This window comes from Panthera uncia, chromosome D1 (assembly GCF_023721935.1).
Source record: "Panthera uncia isolate 11264 chromosome D1, Puncia_PCG_1.0, whole genome shotgun sequence".
Classification (NCBI taxonomy): Eukaryota; Metazoa; Chordata; class Mammalia; order Carnivora; family Felidae; genus Panthera; species Panthera uncia.
Genome location: NC_064808.1, coordinates 12763839 through 12765326, shown reverse-complemented (window position 1 = coordinate 12765326; position 1488 = coordinate 12763839). Strand labels below are relative to the sequence as shown.

At 43.7% G+C, this 1488-nt stretch overlaps 1 protein-coding gene across 1 annotated transcript; it reads right to left on the bottom strand.

Moving 5' to 3' along the window:
• Nucleotides 1-540: 540 nt before the first annotated feature.
• LOC125933708 (olfactory receptor 5M11) lies at nucleotides 541-1488 on the bottom strand. The gene has a single exon (XM_049646810.1). The coding sequence runs from the start codon at nucleotides 1483-1485 to the stop codon at nucleotides 541-543; it is 945 nt and encodes a 314-aa protein (XP_049502767.1). The 5' UTR covers nucleotides 1486-1488.

Genomic DNA, 1488 nt, shown 5'->3' with positions numbered 1-1488 from the left:
AGACTATCATGATCCATGCTTTTTGGATTTACTTAGTAACTCAGAGGAGATGGACAGAAGGATGTGTTTCACAAGCACTCCTAGCCCCAAAAGATAGATAATAATAAGAATAGAACAAATGTAAGGAGTGGAACTGAGAACATCTTTATCTCGTCATCATTGTAAACAATAAGAACACGGGAATGTTCCATGCCATACTAAGTGGGAGTTTTCAATTACAACAGTGCTCCTCAAATTTAATGTGTTTACAAATCACCTATGATTTGATTAAAACACAAGTTTGGATATAGTGCATCTAAGGTGCAGAATGTGGTGATCCTACATTTCTAACAAAGTCCAAGGTGATACTGTTGCTGCTGGTGTATGGACCACATGTTGAGGTGCAAGAATGCAGATTTATAAGTGAAGCTCATCTTTTCCCCAGACTTGAGATTTTTAGCTGAGATGTTTGAGACTTATTCATAGAGAATATAAAAATACATCATTAGAATACAAAGATATTGAGCCCAAGTTTTAGTGACGATTCATTGGAAATCAGGGTCAGTCCCATCTTAGCGACCTATTTCCTCTGAGGACATTTTTCAAGGCTTGCTTTACATCCTTGTTCCGCAGACTGTATATCAATGGATTAAGCACCGGACTTACAAAAGTGTAGAAGACAGCTATTATTTTGGATTCCTCTACAGTCTTATCTGTTGGTGGTCTTACATACATGCAGAAGAGCGTCCCATAAAAGAGGGTCACAGCCATCACGTGGGAGCCACAGGTGGAGAATGCCTTGCGCCTGCCCTCTGCCGATTTGATCCGGAGGATGGCACCAATAATGAAGGCATAGGACACCAGGATGATGCAGAGGGAGTTGGAGAGATTGAAGCCAGCTGATATGAGCATGGCATGCTCTTTGACATACGTATCAGAGCAAGAAAGCTTAATCAGCGGTGGGTCAGCACAGTAGAAGTGGTTGATGACATTGGATCTACAGAAGTTCAAGCGGAAGGTCAGGATGGCCTGGAACAGCCCATCTGAGAAGCCATAGACATAAGGCAGTGTGGCCAAACAGAGGCAGATACGCCTGGACATTTTCATACTATAGCGCAGAGGGTTACATATGGCCACGTAGCGGTCATAGGCCATTGCCGCCAGCATGTAAAACTCAGTGAGGAGAAGCGCAATGAAAATGTAACATTGCGTAAAGCAGCCAACAAAGGTGATGGTCTTCTTCTCCGATAAGAAATTAGTCAACATCTGCGGGGTTGCATTTGAGGTGTAACACAAGTCCACAAAGGCCAAATTAGTGAGGAAGAAGTACATGGGTGTGTGGAGGCGAGAGTCCAGTCTGATCAACAGCATCATGCCCAGGTTGCCCGAGAGGGTGACAAGATACAAAACCAGAAACAGCACAAAGAGGAGAAGTTGGAGTTCAGGCCGGTCTGTGAGCCCCAGGAGAATGAATTCTGCTATTGCACTGGCGTTTGAGATGGACATTTT